Below are 18161 nucleotides of genomic sequence, written 5' to 3' on the forward strand. Positions count from 1 at the left end.
CTGTCATACAGGCACAAGGGAGGTCACACACATATTATTATCATTATCATTATACTATACTTTTTGTTTCTTTCACGTTCATTTATTGGCACGTACGGCTTCTGGTGACTCCAAGTGCTGCTTATTGGTATAAGCTGATTGGAAGGTGCGAATATCGCTCAATTGCAAGCTATCAACCTCATCAGGTATATGCGCGTCTAAAAATCGCTCTCTTTTCTCTGTCCAACGTAAAAGGCCAAGCCAAAGCCTGAAGTCGTAAATGTGATAGTTGAGCCCTTAGGGAAGAAAAATACGTCGCCCTTGGTGGCTGTAACTTTCTGACCAGTCTCATCGGAGATGGTGAAATCTCCTTCTATTGAGGCTTCCTGTCAGAAGAAGAAATCCTTACTTGGGTAACAATTATCACTTACCCAAGATAATCTTCATCTCATCATACTTGTATGTGTATACCAACGGCTCGCCTTTCTCTAACCTATAGAGGCCTGATGAGATGGGCTTCTCAGGGTTGCTCTTATCTGAAGAGAACAAGTCTCCTAGATATGCATTGTCTCCTGCCAGGAGGGGGATCTTGTAGGTTGACTGTGCTTGAGGGTGATGGGAAAATGCGATAGCGCTAGCAGCCATGATGTCTTTGGATATAAGGCGGGTTATACGATTCAGATGTCAGACTTTTCAGCAATAAATTAAGCTGAATAAATGAAATTTCTAATGATTCGTATCAAATCCGTCAATAGCACTGCCCCTCAACGTCGCCATATATATATATGTCTTACTGTGGCCGACGAGGACACACTAAGGGCGCTGATATCCAACTCCAAATGGTGACATTGCTTATTCTGGGGCTATTATACAACGATAACTATTGAATAAAAGTGGTCCTAATTGGAGTAGTTTGAGCGGATTGCAGCTAGAAACCCCGACTTTGTCATGCATTATGCGCCATACGCGCCATATGGCCGCCTCATGGATATTTTTGCCTATTGCGTTCTAGCACGCAGTCGGAAGGTTTGCAAATCTATGCGCTAGAGCCCGTACGTTAGCCCAACAGTCAACCGTACAGTGAGTGGCACGTTAAGCATCAGCTCTCCTTTCTTATTATCCGTGTTGAACTGCAAGCTTAACACGTCATGCTCAGCCCAAGATAGCAGATTCCGTGCTAAGCCGAGCTGCACACGCTACTCATTTTTCTTTTTGTATGCTTCACGTGAATGAAACATATTTTCTGTATCTTGTCTGACACAGTCGTGCGACGTAGTTTATTCGTCTTGTAATTACCGCAGCAACCGCGTGGCCTCGAAGCGCTTAGACATGGAATCCGTTCTTGGAATCACCGTGCCTCGTGTGATGGGTATCAATTATGATAGGTGGATCTGGTTACTGATGACCTCTCGTCTCCCAGGAACCTGTACAGTTACAACAAACGAAACCGCCCTGACTGCTCGTGCTATGATACATTCCCGAAAATTGATTCCGAACAAAGTGAGATATGAGGGATGGCGTTTGTTATGAAGTCTCGCCTCCCACCTTGAGCCCCGAATCCATAATAATCAGTGCACTGGTTACCGCCATCACCTCCCAGGTCCAGCCGAGGATGCGACTTCTTCCCGTCCCAAGAAAGGCGAATCGCCAGTCGCCGTGTGGGCCGTGCTCGTCGCCGGAGAAGACCGCGACGATCTCGGCGCCATCGGTTGTCTTGGGCCACGCGCCGCGGGGTCCGGCCAACTCGTCCGTAAAGGCATCCTGGGCCAGGCGTACCAGCTTCCACCCGAGCGACTGTCCGCCACCAAGTGCTCTCCTGATGTTGTCGTTGTTGCTACTTCGCCATTCAAAGTGTTCACGTCGCCCGCTGACGTCTGTCTCGATTGCGAATTTGAACACAGGCCTCTTCTGTGCTCTCCAATCATTCCCCGCTGAAACCAGCTCGAAACCAGCCTCAGGCTCGGCACTTCTTGGCGGCAATCTTACTTTCCACATTTTTGGAGACCCGTCGATGAAACGAAATGACGCAAATGTCGCATCTTTCAGAGAGAGGCCATCGTGAATAATCACGTCTGGCTTGTTGCCCTGAGGGTGTTCCCTCCGGCTGATTGCGTACAAAATCTGGTGCTTGTACTCGGACAACACCCACTTTGTTGACGAGTCAGGGCTGTATGGGGAGATGTAGAACGTGTCCGGGAACGCGCGACCAGCGCGCTCCACAAGGCTCGCTGAACCTTTTACTGCAATGGCTTCCACATACGGTGGTGGGAGGCTCCCGGCCTCGACGACGAGTTCCGCCATGAAAATAGGGGCTGACTGATAGTGTCGGCAAGCGCAGGCTCAGAATCGATGTGGTTGGGGATACCGAACGATGGAATAGACGAACGAGGATTGTCTTTCCTCAGCAGAAGCCCTGGAGGATGATGCGAAAACTAGATTTAAATACGTCCCACGAAGATTCGGGACGTTCTGTCACTTGCAACTTCAGACGAAGCGGTGGGACTCGGTTCCGGGGCAGTGGTCTGAGTCGTCTTACCCCAGACTTGAAGTGTGGAGATGGGGCTAGTTCACGTGGTGTTTTCTTAACTTGGCGCATTAAGGGCTAAGACAAAGTGTGCCCATCCCAAGAACTTTTGTTCGCTGCCCAAGAGTTCAATCATTCGATCAAGATGCAGATACGTATCCACATCATAACTAGTATATACATGAATCGCTAAATAGCAGGCGCTCAACATCCTTCGCTTATTCCAACCGAGTCGACAGCCGAAACACGCCGACATACTGCTTAAACACGGAATGAATCTCGGAACGCCCTTTTGCGCTGGGCGCACTTGGATGGCGGAGTTGACGAAGCTGTACCCTTGGCAGCAGAGCCGGATGGCGCCGTCACCGTAACTGCCGTGGAGCCGCTGGAGGAAGCAGAGTTTGCAGCCGCGGCAGAACTTACAGGGAGAGCCACTAGCACCGACAGACGTTGCAAGATCCGAAGTGAAGCTGATAGCAGAGCTGGTGGACAGTATCACCGCCCCCGGGTCGGAGCCTGAGCTGCCTGACAAAACCGGTTTCGCAGGACCTGCGGAGCCTGTGACAAGGCTCCGGACTTCGCTGGCGTCAACGGGCTCGAAGAGGAATTTGGTCAGACTAGAGAAGGCAGAGAGAGCATTCGAGGACTTCAGGGATGGGAAATTACCGCTGTCCGTCGAGATCTAGTTCACAACACAGTTACGGCCGATGGCAGATGAACAGGCACTCGCTGCTGATGAATCCGGAACATTGTAGAAAGTGCCAACGGAAGCTGCTTCCTCGGTAATAGGAGTGTCAACAGCGTCGAACATATTTCCTTCTACTAGGATGGAGGCTTCATTGTAAGCATCAAAGACATAACCTTCCATGTTCGCAACGTAATTGTTGGTGGCCTGGAATGTCCCGGTGACACCATCTTGCCCGAGCTTTGGCGCGCGGCCAGAAACATCGTCGAAGTAGTTCTTGTCAACTGTGACTTGGCCGCCATCCGCGATGAACATCTTAGTCCAGTAGTGGTTACCATTGCAGGTCGCTGACGTGATGGTCACGCGGTCGAATTCGTTGTTTGGCAATGTGATTCGGGATCCATCATAGTGAGAAACAACAAACATGCGGCCGACGAGCGAAAACTTGCAGTGGTCTACCCAGACGCCGTAATTGTTCTCTTGCATGTCTAGCGCATCACCTCCCCAAACATACTCTGGGTTGATGTTGGTGAACTCGATCCCTTGGATGATGACGTTGCTGGCGCCTCTCTTTAGCGAAAGACCCTTGCCGTTCAGCGCGCCCTGCCATTGCTGCTGATAATGCTCTTGTTGCTTCCAACTGCCAATGCGCTGGGCCCAGCGGCATCGTATGTAATCGAACTGATTGCAGAGTTACCCGAGCCACCGCAGGAAAGATCTCCAATGTATAATTGCCCACCGCTGGTTAAGGGGAAGCTGATACGAGAACACCCAGCTTCGGTCGTAGTTGTTGCGGTAAAGTCGTATTCCTCCTCATCAGTCACAATGACACGTGCAGTTTCATCAGAAAGCCATTCCGCCAGTTCTTCAATATTGGCTGGGGCAGCTGCCTTAGCAGATCCACCACCAGTCACTCCAGTAGCAAACCGGTACACAGTACCTGATACAGCCTGTGCCGCCACAGCTGACACCGCAGTCAGAGCAAGTATGGAAGCAACAGCATAATGAAGGAAGGGGCGATGGGGCAATGAAGTGGAATGAATGAATTACAGAGAGACCGTTCAGGCCAGCCGACGATTTTGTAGAAGGAATAACCAACAAAAATGAAGAAACGAGTGTTGGCGGTTGACGACCGTCAGAGAAGAGATACGATCCACAGAGGTGCGAGATCACAGAGCGGCTCCTTCTTGATATATTGCGACGGCTCTTAGATTTTATGCATCAGCGGAGAAATGACCTGTCGGCGTGTTGCCAAGATCGTATTCTCAACCGCTGCATGTGTGTGGTAAACAAGCACCCTTGAAGGACCCTCATGAAGCCACGGCGGACTGGTTCCACGCAATCACGGGCGGCGCTTGCTAATGCTAGCGACAGTTCATCCCCTGTACTCAGGCGAGCCCTAGCGACATGGATCTGTTAGGTCCAAATGACCTACCGCCCACCGTCCCCGCCCCCCTTCTCTCTCGTTACCAGCCGGTTACCTACCCTTTTTGCCATGATCAGCAGCCTCTACTCCCCAAAGCGGCTTGATTTTGCGTAAGGGTCAGGCTTCAGGGTCAACAAAGCCATGGCATCCCTCAAAGAGCAGGACTAAAAGGTGCGTTCCCGACTCGAAATCGGGATAATATCCGTTCTGAACTGTAACAGCGTGAATACAAGAAGCAGCAAATGACATCAACGCAAATTCGGAGAGCAGTACCATGATAGAAGATGTGTGCAAATTGAAATGAAGCCTGGGTACCGAGCCAATACAGTTCCGGGATAAGGGTAGCCTCTGGAGGCACGACCATTGCTACGCCGAAACGGCCGTGGGTAGTGAGAGCTGGACAGAGGACAATAGTGGGAGACTCTGTCGAGCTTAAGTTGGTTGAACTAAGGGATCTACACGATGGTTCACCGCCATCTAGCCAAACATATAAACAATTCCCAGATTTTGAACTTTTGTACTTTCCAACCCCATTCAAGATTTTCTCACCTTTCGCTTCACGGAAAGAACTTTTGTATCACAAGCCCTTAGTATAAGTTAATACCAGCCCGTGGCAGGGTCAAGATGCCCAGGTTTTATTGTCAGCCAGATGAGGAGAGCCAGGTAGGTGCAGGTGTAGCTTGAAAGGGGCACTGGCCGTATGGTAGTAACACGAGCCTGTCTTCCTAACAGAAAGGTACCATGATTGTCAGCATCGTATGTCATACTTTTAGGAGTTCCCTTGCACGCGTTCGGATCTTCTTAGGTTCTCTTACTGAATTGTCTCACCATAGTTATTCAAATTTACGACCGTTGATTTCGAACACGATCTGAAATATTATTTGCCCAAGGAATACAGTTGACGAACATTGAATCAGGCAATTTTGTATGCATTTCCAAGGAGAATCATCATGTGCCAGGCCAGGCAGTGTCCGAATCTGTCTTTGAAATTTTCCATCCGCCAGGACAAAGCTTTCGGAATACCTGCTGCGGACTTTATGTTGCTGCTACCATCCTCATCTTGGATATGTTTTCATACCTGTAGCTTTTAAGAACCTGGGACATATCCGCATAGTTCATATATATCCATGAGAAATTTCCGCTGTCGACAGTGATCCTTGCATATTCTTGGATAGTTCTATCGCAGATCTGATTTTTGGATATACAAGTGCCTGCTGCTCGGGTGTCTTCATCACAGCCGACAGCAGTAAGAGCACACCGTTGCTTGAATGACGTTCTAAGCCCATGATATTCCCACCGGATGTAGATGAGTGCTCAGCAATGAGCTTTGGCACATGTTGAAGGATTACAAACAATGTCATACCCCTCATGGTCTCGTCCCTTAATCTTTTTCTGGTATTGTGCACACAACTAAATAGTATATTCGTAGGGTACATATAGCCTTCGTCAGACTGGACAAATCCCCGGACAGATGAAAATATGAAGATGTAAAGGCACAGGGACGTGAATTGCTAGAACTAAACGCCAATGGTATCAATCGTTGAGACCATTTGTTGGAGGTGCACAGGTAGGAGCTGATCTCTCCACTTTGACAAAACAACAATAATAACAAACCCGCCTAGGTGGAATTATCCACGATATTCAAATTGAAATCATCAGACTTCCCCCTTCTTTACCGCGTATCCGTTTCATAACACGTCAACGAACTCTAGTGTCGAGTTACATACACGACCTCCGTCTTCAAATGAATGCCGCGAATAACGAGCCCGGGACTTTCGGAAATTGTCAGATTCCAGCGGTTCACGCTGGCTCTCCTCCTAAGTGCTTGTTGGGAGTCCGGCTGCCATTGTCGCGTCATCGGTTGGAGTTGGCATATCAGTGCTGGTTGGTTTCTGAAACACAGACGCCACTAGTGTTTGAAACCCCACCGAAGGAACTCGAGCAATGACGGACTGAGGGAATGGAATCGAAATGGGGATAAGCGATGGTAGTGCTGTAAACGATGGTAGCGGCGTAAACGACGGTAGCGGCGTAAACGACGGAAGCGGCGTAAACGACGGAAGCGGCGTAAACGACGGAAGCGGTGTAAACGACGGAAGTGGTCCAAAGGACGACAGAGGTTTACTTTCTGCCAGACCGCCTAGCAGTGCCAATGTGAATAGAGCGAAATAATACATGATTCAAGACAATAGGTCTATAAAATAGGGTTCGAGTTGAGTGATACGTTGTGAATGGGTGTTGCTTGACGTTTCTAGACACATCGAACGAGAAACACACTGAACTTATATATCTCTGGCCTGGTGTACGTCGCAGTTCCAGAAACGTCACTGGGGACAACGTGGTAACCTCAATCTCGGTGCATCCATCCGCAGGATGTAATGCATACGGTCGGGAGTGACTCTGCATCTTACGGGTGTTTGGGCTTCAAGGCGTTATGATCCTACACGAGTTCATACGATAGTATCGCATGAACATGCTCCGGTGATACGCCCCTTAGTGGCTCATAGCACCCTGTCCTCTAAACGAAAAGAAGGATTTTTTATCCTATTCTTTTCTATACTAATTCAACTCTGCTTGTATCATCTTGGAGCGGTCATACACGAACCACGTTTTGGAACCCTCCAGGTTGCATCGTTGTACGGAGGTTGGAAATCCAAGTGAGTTTGATCAGCCAATCATTGTGGGGATTGTCTGGTAGATCTAGGACCATGGAAATTTCAAGGCATGTAGCCCTACAGTCCCTGGAAACGCCGAGTAAATTGATTTTGCAAAATTAAATGTACTTCGGCCGTTGTTAGGGACTAGCATACCTCATCTGACGCGAGCGGGGCCCATAGATGAATATGTCCAAGCAGATAGGGTTTGTGTGCATCTGAAGCTCAGATGCTTTTTGCGACATGTTATCCGTGTGATGGGGTTCATGCAGGTAAGGTTTCACTTGATGGTTCACACGTGGGAATAGATTTTGCGGCAAGCAGGACCTGGGTAGGCCTAAGATCCTGTCAGACCTAAGGATTCTTGACTCAATGCCGAACATACATCCGGCGCGATACGAACTGTGATCCAAAGCCTTGCATTGATGGATACGAGCGTGACATTCTTTCAAGTTTCACCAACGCTGACATGTCAGCTGCTCCGTTACAGCCTCCAAGCCCCCAAATCAGCCACGTTTACAATGTAGATGGAATTTCAAGAAACGATGCAAAATACCACCATCAGGGTGGTCTTACCTGTAGCGCGAGCTTTCTTAGCAAGCATATAGCCTACGTCAAAGACCATTACCCATAGACCACTTACAAGCCCTTTATGATGATATAATAATGCACAGCATACACACGGGTGTCATACTGTTATCTTCGCATTGCTGGGTACAAAAGTACGTGTGGAAAAGTGGACGGCAAGCCCTAATCCTATTCTGCTTTACCCCTCACAGCGACATAAAGCAGCTGCAGATCAAGGCGCATACTGCAGCGAGTTGAGGCAATAACCAGCGATACACGATGCCAAGATCGCTGCGGTGTAACGGTGGAGTTAGTAAGATTCGCACCTAATTCATGGTCCCCATCCGCTCCCTACTGCACCCAAGCAACCCGTTTCCTGTAGGACTGGAAATCTACGAATAACAATGGTGCTTCGGCACCAAGAAGAATCGGTAAGCGGCGGTGTGCCCCCATTGCCTATCTCCCGATACGCCTAGTGTCTTCAGTGCAATGGGGGGAGCAGTCAGGGACATACATAAGTAATGTTCCCCTCCCTCCCGACTTTTCTCGAGTAATACGATCGCATTCTTTTAACAAGCAAGAAGAATATAATGATGTTATTTCGTTGCGCATTAAATTTGATTTTATTGGCGACAAGCCAGGCTCATGAGCGGGTCCTGAAAGACAATATTCGCAAAGATGATGTCTTCGACTATGTGAGTGTTTTCAGCTAATACCTCAAAGACTAGATGGCGTAGAAACCATCTCACTTGATACCATACCTTTCACTAACAATGAGGCTAGATCATCATAGGCGGAGGAACAGCCGGAGTGGCACTGGCAACGAGACTGAGCCAAGGATTGCCAGACCGCAGCATACTTCTCATTGAGGCTGGCCCATCAGCCCCGCATGAACTCAAGATCAATGTACCTGGAATGCGTGGGTCTACCATTGGTGGGCCATTCGATTGGAACCTAACCACTGTTCCCCAAAATGAATCCGCAAGGCGAGTTCTCATAACGCCCCGTGGAAAGATTCTTGGAGGCAGTTCAGCGTTCAACTTCATGCTGTGGAATCGTGGCAGCAAAGCAGAGTACGATGGATGGGAGGAACTTGGAAACACGGGCTGGAACTGGGATTCTATAAGAGAAAGCATGATGAGCTCGGAGAACTTCACCAATTTGAGTCCCGATGAGGCCGGCGACGCAGGTCGAGGAACGGATGGCCCAATACACACAGCTATCAGTCGGTACATAACAAAGCAACAGCGCCTTTTTATCTCGGCTCTGGAACGCCTGGGAGTCCCTCATAATGTTGAGTCCTTGAACGGTACACCGCTGGGGGTCATGAACCACCCGAGCAGCGTCGACAGCATTACCTGGGCACGATCGTACAGTGCAAACTCGTACCTACCTCTTGCTGGGTCAAACCTTCAAGTTCTTCTATCGACACAGGTAGCGCGAGTGAATCTTAAAACTAGCTATAATACGAATGTCAGAGCAGCTGGAATAACGCTAAGTGATGGCTCGGTGATCCAGGCAAGCAAGGAGGTCATTCTGTCGTCGGGGAGCCTACTCAGTCCCGGCCTCCTCGAGCTATCTGGCATTGGAAAGAAATCGGTCTTGGATGCAATTGGCGTTGATCAAGTTGTCGATTTACCAGGTGTTGGAGAGAACCTGCAAGACCACATTCGGATTTCAATGTCCTATCGACTGAAGCCAGGGTATAACTCGTCGGACGAGCTGTTGTACAATGCTACATATGCTGCTGAACAGTTGACGCTATGGAAAAACCGTGAACTGACTGTCTATGACGGCGTTCCAAATGGGATTTCCTTGTTAAATTGGAAGCAAGTAATCGGTGATGATTCAGGTCTTCTTGGACTCGCGGAAGAGGAGTTTGGACAGTCACGGAACCCCGTTGTGCAAAAGAAGTTACAGTTAGTCAAGGACGATTCTGTGGCAAAGATAGAACTTGTATTCCTGGATGGCTATGAAGGCCTTCAGGGGTATCCGGCCCCAGGAACGCCTCACTATGGGGAGGGATATTTTACCATTGTGGGTGCGGCGATGCATTCGTTCAACAGAGGCAGCGTCCATGTATCATCGCCAGACATTAGCCGACCACCTGAGATTGATCCCCGCTACCTTTCTAGCGAGTACGACATTCAGGCCCTTATAGAGATTGGGAAGTATGTGCGGAAGGTTGCACAGACTGAGCCCCTAGCAAGTGCCCTCATAACCGAGCACGAGCCGGGGGCTACACTTGTCAGCACAGACGAACAATGGCGCGAGTATATCATCAACGCCACAAACTCCTTCTATCACCTGACATCAACCTGTTCCATGCAACCCAAGGATGATGGAGGGGTGGTAGACCCGGAGCTCAAAGTTTGGGGCACTGACAATTTACGCGTCGTCGATGCAAGCGTGATCCCCGTTTTGATTGCATCTCATACTCAGACGGCAGTCTATGCGATTGCAGAGAGGGCTGCACAGCTTATCATTGAGGGCTCACAATCTTGACCCATGGGTTGTTAGTGAAGCGTTGCTGTTTGATGGCCTGAGTTCTAGTGAATGTATCGTAGTAAACAACTCTGGCACGAGAAGACATCTGAAACTAGCGGCCATTCAAAGTCTCACTTGGTCCCCAGTCTTGAAATCTTTTCGTTTATCACTGCCATTCTGAGGATAAGTGCACCCATAGTGCAATCTAGGTGCATCTTAATGATGCATCGCGGTCTAGGAATCTATGTAGAATTTGAAATTGCCAAGAGCTTGGCATAGTTGGGAGATCCCAAGCCAGTAGCAGGATCCCATCCCTAACAGTAATTATCAGCGTCTAGTACAGTTCAAGGATGATCATTAAACTCACTGAGATGGCAGAGAAACCAGCGCCACCAGATATGGCATTACGGCAACCGGTGGTTTTCCCGGTGGCGATATCGTTGAAGCCCGAGCTGGCGTTTCCGTACAGCCAAGGGTTCAAGAAACCAAGACCGGGTTTTCCAGCGGCTAGTCGTGCGCTGTTCAGCAATTGGATAACACCTGCAAAAGATGGAGAAGCACAACTAGTCCCAGAGACAGCCGTTGTTGAACCAGACTCCACAATGCGGAAATTACTGGCAAGAGCGGCGACGTCAGGGTAGGCACGGCCTGAGGCGTTGTAGTACTGAGATACGCCATCCTTGTTGTTGGCAATCCATGCTTTGACAGCGGCTGCTTGGTAACTTGGCTGACCAAAGACCTCCGAGAAACCAGCTCCACCACTAGTCCAAGCTTGCTCTGGAGCGCTGCCTTGTGTACCTCCAACGGTGGTAACCCAGGGGCATGCAGCGGGGAATGCAGTTGTAAACTGAGTCTTGCCGTTGAGTTTGCAGGTCGTTCCAACCGACGAGTCTCCAGAAGCGACCAGTATCGAAACACCACGGGCACCAACCTGGGAGAAGAGGTTGCATACATTGTCGGCGTAGCTCAGAGGGACACTGCTTTCATCGTCACCGTAGGAAATGGAAACGGTGTTCGGCAGGTCCTTGTCGTCGAGGCCTAGCAGATATTCCAGGAATTCGAGATAGGGCTCGTTGGTGTTTGAACCACTGCCTACAATAGGTGGTCGGCCGCCAACACTATAATAGACATTGGGGATCGCGTTCGTGATAGCACGAGCGTACTGGACATCGAGATTGGCCTCAACCCCAACAGAGTTGCCTGGATTGGCAGGGCATTTGCCTCCGTTGATGAGATCACAGGTGTAGCTCTGATCCGTGTTCGATGAGATGGCAAACCTGCTCAAGAATGTTGAGAGATCTGATGTGCTCGGCCACTGTTCGAGGAATCCCGCGATTCCCAACTTGCCGTTGCTCTGCGCAGTAGACTTGGAAGAGGCAAAGTTGTAGAGATTAGAAAGACACTCGGGAGTCACGCCGTTGGAGCAGCCAGCAACTGCGTCAGCAGCATTGATATGGATTGCACTCTCCGACTCAGTAACGGGGGAAACCTTGCTGACGCTGGATCGAAGACCGAAGAAGGTCGTGGGCTGAACCATGCTGACATGCTGCTTGAGGGTGTCGGGAATTCTGTACTCGAGTGTACGGATGACCTGCTGACCCAGTTCCGCATTGTCTGATAAACCGTCAGCGAGATGCCAAGATCGTCCGTTTCATGGAGGTGGCAGGTGAACTTACTGTAAACATCATACTGAGCACCCAGTAGCTTCTCAGCTTGGCGCACGCTTGCCTTCACGACGACCGTATTTCCGCGGGGTGAAAGAACAGCGTCCTGGTCAAGACCCTGTTGGCGGAGCCACTCGAAAACCAGGGATTTCGACTCGTCCCTGGGGGCTATCATGGCGTCAATCACATCTTGAGATACATGTTGCCCGTAGAGCTCATGGCTAGGAGTAGCGATCTGCAAACATTATCAATAAATGCCGTGACTACCTAATTGGACTGACTCGCCGTAGCGAGGATGGTAGTTTTCTTTCTCTTTTTTTTAGGCCCAAAGGTGAAGACTGGGGTTTTACGTACGTTAGTAGCCAGCTCATGGAACTTGTCCATATTCTGGTGCACCAGCTGGATTCTCAACTCCGCCGTCGCCTCGTCCTTGCTGAAAGCAGCGACATTCTCCCTGACCCATCCACTGGGCGGTGCAGGGACCGATTCGAAGACACTGGTCGCCGCAAAGGACCTCTTCTCTTGGCCAAGACCGAGCGTGGGGAAGGCCAAGCCGCCGGCAGCAAGAGCTGCGACCGTGAGAGGACCAGATACGTGCATGATGCCGGGTGTCCTGGCTGGATGGAGGAAAGAGTGCACCGGCGGGACGTGCTGAAGAAACGAAGGTGTGCATGCCAAGTAAAGCCAAGGGCAATCAAGCCTTTTAAGTACTTGCCCAGGCCTACATGGCGGTGATTTCAGCGTGCTGGATCCCCCCGCAGGGACGCTACATTAGCCTGATTGAGTGTCACCAAGGCAGATGCGACCTCAGCAAACACGGCCGTCAAAACCAGAGGAACCAGATGCGGCATGTCAAATGGCTGGCGGGGATGGGCGTTGCGATCGGCTGCCGAGACGGGGATGTGCATCGACGCGCTAGAACCCGCAAAGGAAGGTCGTGGACCGTCCCCAAATAAGGTTAATCAGCCACCTCGGAAGGCGGCCGGAATCTACGTGGGAGACCGGTACCTTTGGTATGGATTATCCATGAGGTCTATTACTACTACTGTATTCTACTTGGACGCTCTGTGGCAACGGGCAGGTCAAGTATTGGCATTGTGTCATCACCCATCTCGCCTCGGTCGTGGTCATTGGGTTGCAGAATTGCCGGTGGCTCAAGGCCGTCCGGTGCTATTGAAAATGGGCTCCTAACCACCGAGACGAGGTACACGATTACTTATGGCTAGACAAGCATCGAAGGATGTTATAAATATCTCCGGGGCTCAATCAACTGGAGAAGGAGCTGGATGACCTGGGACCCATGGGGATGCACCAGGTAGAAGTGCACATCTATAGATGCATAACCCTGAGCATACCGCCGACACGTTCACTACATTTCTCACCTTAGCAAACTAGAAATGCAATCATGACGTCAAGCAAATCCCTACCAATCCCAACTCGCCCGGTCCTCACGCGATGAGCTGATGGCGGAATATGAAGCTGCTGTCCGCGAGGAACTGCTTGCACTATGCATATGCATCAGTTAACTGGCAAGCTTCAAGTAACCAACAGGGAAACTACTTGAGTATCATAGTAAATTCAACGCATGAAAGCGCGGCGGGCGGCATCAGCCGCCGCCTCGGAGGGGGTTCTTGCAGCAGGTACCGAGCTTGGCGCCTTGGCACAGATCGGTAGCCAGGCACATCGCCTAACTAGTTAGGTACCTAAGTTAGGCAGCTAACGTAACTACCATGGTTAGTAATGTCATCCTTTCCGTTAACAAGTTGCTGGAGGTGTCATTAGACATGGGTTGGTTCGATGCCTGACAGCACTAATGGTTTCGCTGCTCTGGCTCAACTCAAGTGTGGCGCGGGGCACATGTGCACCAAAGGGTGTGCTCTACAGCTAGTCGCTAACACTAGAATGGTCCATATTTCCGTCGCCGTTACTTCATGCTGTGTCTTGCCACAGAAACAAGCCTGTTTTTTAATTGTGGATATATGGGAGTTGGTCCGTCTCGGGCCGTAGCGGGTTTCCGAGAATAAGCTATACCTCAGTCACGCAACCTGGAAGTGACCATCACATGACCTCAGCAATAAAGGAGGCCTAAAGTTGAAAATCAATGTCCCGAATGCTGTTGCCTTGACACTTTTCCCCCAACTCATGTTGAACTATCATTTACAATCACCGTGGAAACTGCTTACTGATCTCACTAGACCCGTGCTAATGTAACCAAATCCTGCTGCCTTGACGGGCTGACCGGCAATGTACGGGGTCGGCCCTGGGTCTGCAGCCTCTACGACAACAATATCAATGTAAACATGCAACCTAATAACAATACAAAACGGTGTTGTTTGGAAACTCTCCTGTTGATGACTTTCATGTCAACGCACCTTTTCAGTCTCCTTTCAGCACCGCCTCGTAAACTAGATCGATTGGCGTAACTCCTCACGTTTGGCGTGCACCAGCCGGTTTTACCATACCGTGGAATATTCGATAGTCCAATATGCGTGAAATTGTAAGTACTCCTGGCTTTCGTCACTGATCATGGCTCTTTGTTCTTAGATTCATCGTGGTGAACAATAGTATGTAGTCGAACACCCGGCTGACCTGTACGTCCTCATGAACAGATTCACCTATCAACTGGACAATGCGTAAGTCAGTCGAGAAGGACACCGTCGATAAATCTAACGCAGTGTTGCTTGGTCACAGGGAAACCAGATTGGTTCTGCTTTTTGGTAGGTAGTTTTCTCCGCCATACTGCTTGAATAGTTAACTGATACGGTGCGTAGGCAAACCATTGCCGAGGAGCATGGACTTGACCCAGATGGAAAATACCAAGGCACAACTGAGACTCAGCGAGATCGGATGGGAGTTTACTTCCACGAGGTTTGGCTTCCTTGAGGGGTTTCGGTGGTTTCACTCTCATGACTAATGCCTACAGACACCCAATGGCAGATATGTCCCCCGAGCGGTACTTGTTGATCTAGAGCCTGGTGTGATCGATGCCGTTCGATCAGGACAATACGGCAACTTCTTTCGCCCTGATAACATGGTTTTCGGCCAGGCAGGTGCTGGAAACAACTGGGCCAAGGGACATTACACCGAAGGCGCTGAACTAGTTGATCAGGTGCTCGATGTTGTGCGCCGGGAAGCAGAGAATACGGATTGCATCCAAGGCTTCCAGATCACACATTCTCTGGGTGGCGGCACAGGTGCCGGCATGGGCACCCTATTACTTGCCAAAATCCGGGAGGAATATCCCGACCGCATGATGGCGACATTCTCGGTCGTACCGTCGCCCAAGGTGTCAGATACAGTTGTCGAACCCTACAACGCGACTTTATCAATTCACCAGCTCGTCGAAAACTGCGATGAGACCTTCTGCTTTGACAACGAAGCGCTGCACGATATTTGCAGTCGGACTTTGAAACTCTCTAATCCCTCCTATGATCATCTGAACCATCTGGTATCAACAGTCATGTCTGGTATATCGACCTCTCTACGGTTTCCTGGCCAACTCAACTCAGACCTGCGTAAGATGGCCGTTAATATGGTCCCGTTCCCACGTTTGCACTTCTTCCTGGTCGGCTATGCACCACTTACCAGCATGACACCCGGTGCACGAGCATTCCGAAGCCTCACGGCTCAGAGCCTCACCCAGCAGATGTTCGACTCAAAAAATCACATGGCGGCTTGCGATTTCCGCAACGGTCGCTACTTGACCTGCTCAACGATCTTGTAAGTTGTATACGTTCCCAACTGCATATCACGTGCGCCGTGTCTGATGCTGAAACCGTGCAGTCGTGGTCGGGTATCAATGAAAGAGGTTGAAGATCAAGTTCACAATATGCAGAGTCGAAACTCGGACTACTTCGTAGACTGGATTCCCAACAATATCCAAGCATCGCACTGCGCGGTTGCACCAAAAGGGCAAGATTTGTGCAGCACGTTTGTTGGAAATTCAACGGCAATTCAGGGCATACTGAAGCGAGTCGGTGAGCAGTTCGCGCTCATGTTTCGCCGTAAGGCCTTTCTACACTCGTACACCAGTGAGGGCATGGATGAAATGGAGTTCACAGAAGCAGAGTCTAACATGAATGACCTGATCTCCGAGTACCAGCAGTACCAGGATGCCTCTGCCGATGACGATGCAGTGGAACCTGAATGGGAAGAGGAGATGGATGCGGAAGAGAAGTAGCCGACACCAATCCTTGCCTATATATTGCCGTGAAAAAGGTTGTTCCGCTTAGTTAGTAGTTATTATGGCTTTTGTGTAGACCATCATAATAAGATTGTGAGCGCTAGTTCCAAAATCGGAGACTCGTGTATGTCGGTTGAGTTGCCTGGGTTTCGGAGTTGGCCTATGAAGCGGTTATGCATATCCAACCTGAACATGGTAGCATTCGATGCCTCGCATTGCATACCCTCAGATGGGTTACGATTGGGCTATGTAACGCGCATTCGTTGGCCAAACGGCCCCCAAAGACTCGTGCATGGGGTACTTTGGTTAAGAATGCAGCCAACTTGCAGAAGGTTGAATTTGATTCGTCTAGGCCTATGCATGATAGCGGCCGAGTGACAATTGTACTACCACAGAGATTTCTTCCTCACAGCTAAGATCAGCGCATCACTTGACCCGTGCACCAAGATATAAGTAGCCCCTGAACGAAGCATTGCATGGATATTCATCTTTTCTTTTTATCATTTCGCCCAAAGGTACAAGACACGGTAAAGGCTACTATTGTTACTATACTACCCCCCATTTTGGCTCGTGATTACATATTTGTCCGGTATAACAATTCTTATGCATTATCAGCTGGCTTTCCCGTGTTTGCTCTCTTTCCGACTCATAATGGGACTATCTGGTCGGGTAAAAACACAATTTGCAGCTAGCAGAACTCTGTCAGCGCATACTTCATCCAATACAGACGGAGCCGTGCTGTTTCATCGCCGGAGCTTACCTACCCTAGCTCATACTGACTATGGACTTGGTGAACATTCATGTAAGGAGACTTTAAACGATATTCGCAATAGTTCTAACAGTTGTTGATAGGCATTGACCTCGGTACTCCAGGGAACGGCTTTTGCTGCCCAGACGACATGTATTGCTTTTACGAACCTGACTGGACAATAGGATGTTGTGGCTTTGGCAGTAATTGTGATGAAGCCTGCCCAAGCACCGCCGTCAGGCAGAATGTGACCTCCACGGAAATATCCATTGTCACAACTACTGGTAATTCAACACTTCTATCAACACGTACAATATCCCAAGCATGCTCCCCTCGAGCTTGTGCTGTATCGGAGTACCTTTGCCCCTCAAGTCTTGGAGGAGGTTGTTGTGGAGCTGGGTATAACTGTGAAACCACTACCGGATATGGTTATATGTGTCACTCCGACATTTATCGAACGAACAACATCAGATACATCCTCCATGCCAACGATTTTCCACTCTCCTACTGAATCGATCGGATCCAAGAGCTCCAAGGTGGAGACAATCGGGCTGGGTGTCGGCTTGGGTGTCGGTCTTGTGCTTGTGGTATTAATGTCCGTGATATCTTGGCAGATTTAGAAACGGAACCGCGTTCCTGGATCGTCTGACAACCAGTTCGAGAAGGCAGAACTCCCAGCATCGAACACAGTTCAACCTCAGGAACTAGATGACACAGCTTTACAAGAGCTCCCTGAGGACCAGGGCACCCATGAGCTCGAAAATAGTGACCCTGGTCCACATGAGCTGCCAAGCCATTTTGAATCGAGTGCGCGGGAAACTTAAATAACGGCAACCAAAGGTGTTGTGAGGTCCAGGGGGCGCCGATTCGTGTATGAAGAACGGAATCCATCGAGGCTGTCTAGGCAGAGTTTTCAGGGTACTGGGTGCAAATAGTCTTGAGTCAGGACATAATGAACCGGCCTATCACGGAGTCCACTTGTATCAGCGATCACCTCATGTCCGTTCGTCTTGTGAGAGAACTTGTTTCAGTATTAGAACTCTGTGACTTCGTTTCAGTCATAAGTGCTCAACCAGGCGTCATAATGCATGTAATAATTTCTTTTCATTCACACATCACCTCCAATGTGCCCATCAGAGAAGTGATATGTAAGGACGTATACGAAACGGTACGTGAATAAATCCGTATGATTTCTAGCAATTGGTCTTCGAAGGAACATAATCAATGTATCATGTCAACTCGCA

General features: G+C 49.6%; 6 protein-coding genes across 6 annotated transcripts; 2 read left to right on the top strand and 4 right to left on the bottom strand.

Moving 5' to 3' along the window:
• Nucleotides 1-197: 197 nt before the first annotated feature.
• JN550_002156 (uncharacterized protein) lies at nucleotides 198-624 on the bottom strand (the record flags this gene model as incomplete). Its single annotated transcript, XM_049313420.1, has 2 exons — nucleotides 198-352; nucleotides 411-624. The coding sequence occupies 2 exons, from the start codon at nucleotides 622-624 to the stop codon at nucleotides 198-200; spliced, it is 369 nt and encodes a 122-aa protein (XP_049176217.1).
• Nucleotides 625-1503: 879 nt separating this feature from the next.
• On the bottom strand, nucleotides 1504-2280 carry JN550_002157 (uncharacterized protein; the record flags this gene model as incomplete). Its single annotated transcript, XM_049313421.1, has 1 exon — nucleotides 1504-2280. One exon carries the CDS (start codon nucleotides 2278-2280, stop codon nucleotides 1504-1506), a length of 777 nt encoding a protein of 258 aa, XP_049176218.1.
• Nucleotides 2281-2764: 484 nt separating this feature from the next.
• JN550_002158 (uncharacterized protein) lies at nucleotides 2765-4978 on the bottom strand (the record flags this gene model as incomplete). The annotated part of the gene is made up of 7 exons (XM_049313422.1): nucleotides 2765-2874; nucleotides 2927-3185; nucleotides 3252-3814; nucleotides 3886-4152; nucleotides 4674-4713; nucleotides 4780-4826; nucleotides 4888-4978. 7 exons carry the CDS (start codon nucleotides 4976-4978, stop codon nucleotides 2765-2767), a joined length of 1377 nt encoding a protein of 458 aa, XP_049176219.1.
• A 3261-nt stretch (nucleotides 4979-8239) lies between these two features.
• Nucleotides 8240-10340, top strand: JN550_002159 (uncharacterized protein; the record flags this gene model as incomplete). The annotated part of the gene is made up of 3 exons (XM_049313423.1): nucleotides 8240-8266; nucleotides 8477-8530; nucleotides 8619-10340. The coding sequence occupies 3 exons, from the start codon at nucleotides 8240-8242 to the stop codon at nucleotides 10338-10340; spliced, it is 1803 nt and encodes a 600-aa protein (XP_049176220.1).
• Nucleotides 10341-10564: 224 nt separating this feature from the next.
• JN550_002160 (uncharacterized protein) lies at nucleotides 10565-12586 on the bottom strand (the record flags this gene model as incomplete). Its single annotated transcript, XM_049313424.1, has 4 exons — nucleotides 10565-10636; nucleotides 10690-11936; nucleotides 11999-12221; nucleotides 12341-12586. 4 exons carry the CDS (start codon nucleotides 12584-12586, stop codon nucleotides 10565-10567), a joined length of 1788 nt encoding a protein of 595 aa, XP_049176221.1.
• A 1885-nt stretch (nucleotides 12587-14471) lies between these two features.
• On the top strand, nucleotides 14472-16166 carry JN550_002161 (uncharacterized protein; the record flags this gene model as incomplete). Its single annotated transcript, XM_049313426.1, has 5 exons — nucleotides 14472-14483; nucleotides 14552-14619; nucleotides 14758-14854; nucleotides 14910-15706; nucleotides 15770-16166. The coding sequence occupies 5 exons, from the start codon at nucleotides 14472-14474 to the stop codon at nucleotides 16164-16166; spliced, it is 1371 nt and encodes a 456-aa protein (XP_049176222.1).
• Between the last annotated feature and the right edge of the window lie 1995 nt (nucleotides 16167-18161).

Source organism: Neoarthrinium moseri (assembly GCF_022829205.1).
Source record: "Neoarthrinium moseri strain CBS 164.80 chromosome Unknown scaffold4_Wmoseri_CBS_16480, whole genome shotgun sequence".
Taxonomy (NCBI): Eukaryota; Fungi; Ascomycota; class Sordariomycetes; order Amphisphaeriales; family Apiosporaceae; genus Neoarthrinium; species Neoarthrinium moseri.